Source organism: Eimeria mitis, genomic scaffold (assembly GCF_000499745.2).
Source record: "Eimeria mitis Houghton genomic scaffold, Emh_scaff776, whole genome shotgun sequence".
NCBI classification, from domain to species: domain Eukaryota; phylum Apicomplexa; class Conoidasida; order Eucoccidiorida; family Eimeriidae; genus Eimeria; species Eimeria mitis.
This window is the reverse complement of record NW_013575697.1, coordinates 13,149-13,887: the sequence shown is the minus strand read 5'-3', so window position 1 is coordinate 13,887 and position 739 is coordinate 13,149. Positions and strand designations below refer to the sequence as shown.

Genomic DNA, 739 nt, shown 5'->3' with positions numbered 1-739 from the left:
CTGCTGCTGCTGCTGCTGTTGCTGCTGCTGCTGCTGCTGCTGCTGCTGCTGCTGCTGCTGCTGCTGCAGACATCTCCTCCTCCTGCTCGTTTGGGTGCCGTTGGTGGAGCTGTATTGTCTTGGTTGTCTGCTGCTTCGGAGACAGCAGCAAAAGCGGGGTTGGGGGGCCCCCAGGGTTCTCGTGTCTTTACTTCTGTTTCTGCTGCCATCAAAACACACCAACGCCAGCAGCTTCATCCTCTATCCAGCAACCCCTCGGTATAGTATACACTGCTGCTGCTGCTGCTGCTGCTGCTGCTGCTGCTGATGGTGGTGATGGTGGTGGTGGTGATGGTGATACGGTTTATGCGGTTTATGGTGATGCTGTGGATGCTGCAGCTGCTGCTGCTGCAGCAGCAGCTCATGCTGTTCCTGCTGCTGCTGTTACTGTTGTTGCTGCTGCTGTTGCTGTTGCTGCTGCTGCTGCTGCTGCTGCTGCTCGTGCTACCCTAGGGGATCACACAGAGAGTGCGCTGACTGTCTTCCATCCTATACTGCGACTAAGGGTTACTGTTGTTGCTGCTACTGCTGCTGCTGCTGCTCCTGCTCTTGCTGCTCCTGCTCTTGCTGCTGCTGCTGCTGTTGCTGCTGCTGCTGCTGCAGAACGACCCGAATAGCTGCGCTAGCGGCGCTGGTTGGTGCGCTATTGTTGATGACGTCCTGGAGATGAACTCCGACAGGCGGGCCTGTGAGGCACACA

General features: G+C 57.5%; 2 protein-coding genes across 2 annotated transcripts in view; both read right to left on the bottom strand.

The window, feature by feature from the left end:
- EMH_0021990 (uncharacterized protein) overlaps positions 1–209 on the bottom strand; it is a gene marked incomplete at both ends in the record, with an annotated part of 1,514 nt that extends 1,305 nt beyond the window's left edge. Inside the window, one exon of the mRNA XM_013501867.1 lies at positions 192–209. Within this exon, the coding sequence (XP_013357321.1) occupies positions 192–209 (18 nt within the window). The remainder of the gene's footprint in view (positions 1–191) is intronic.
- Positions 210–561: 352 nt separating this feature from the next.
- The window catches only part of EMH_0021980 (uncharacterized protein), a gene marked incomplete at both ends in the record, with an annotated part of 450 nt that continues 272 nt past the window's right edge, over positions 562–739 (bottom strand). The window contains one exon of the mRNA XM_013501866.1: positions 562–739. Within this exon, the coding sequence (XP_013357320.1) occupies positions 562–739 (178 nt within the window).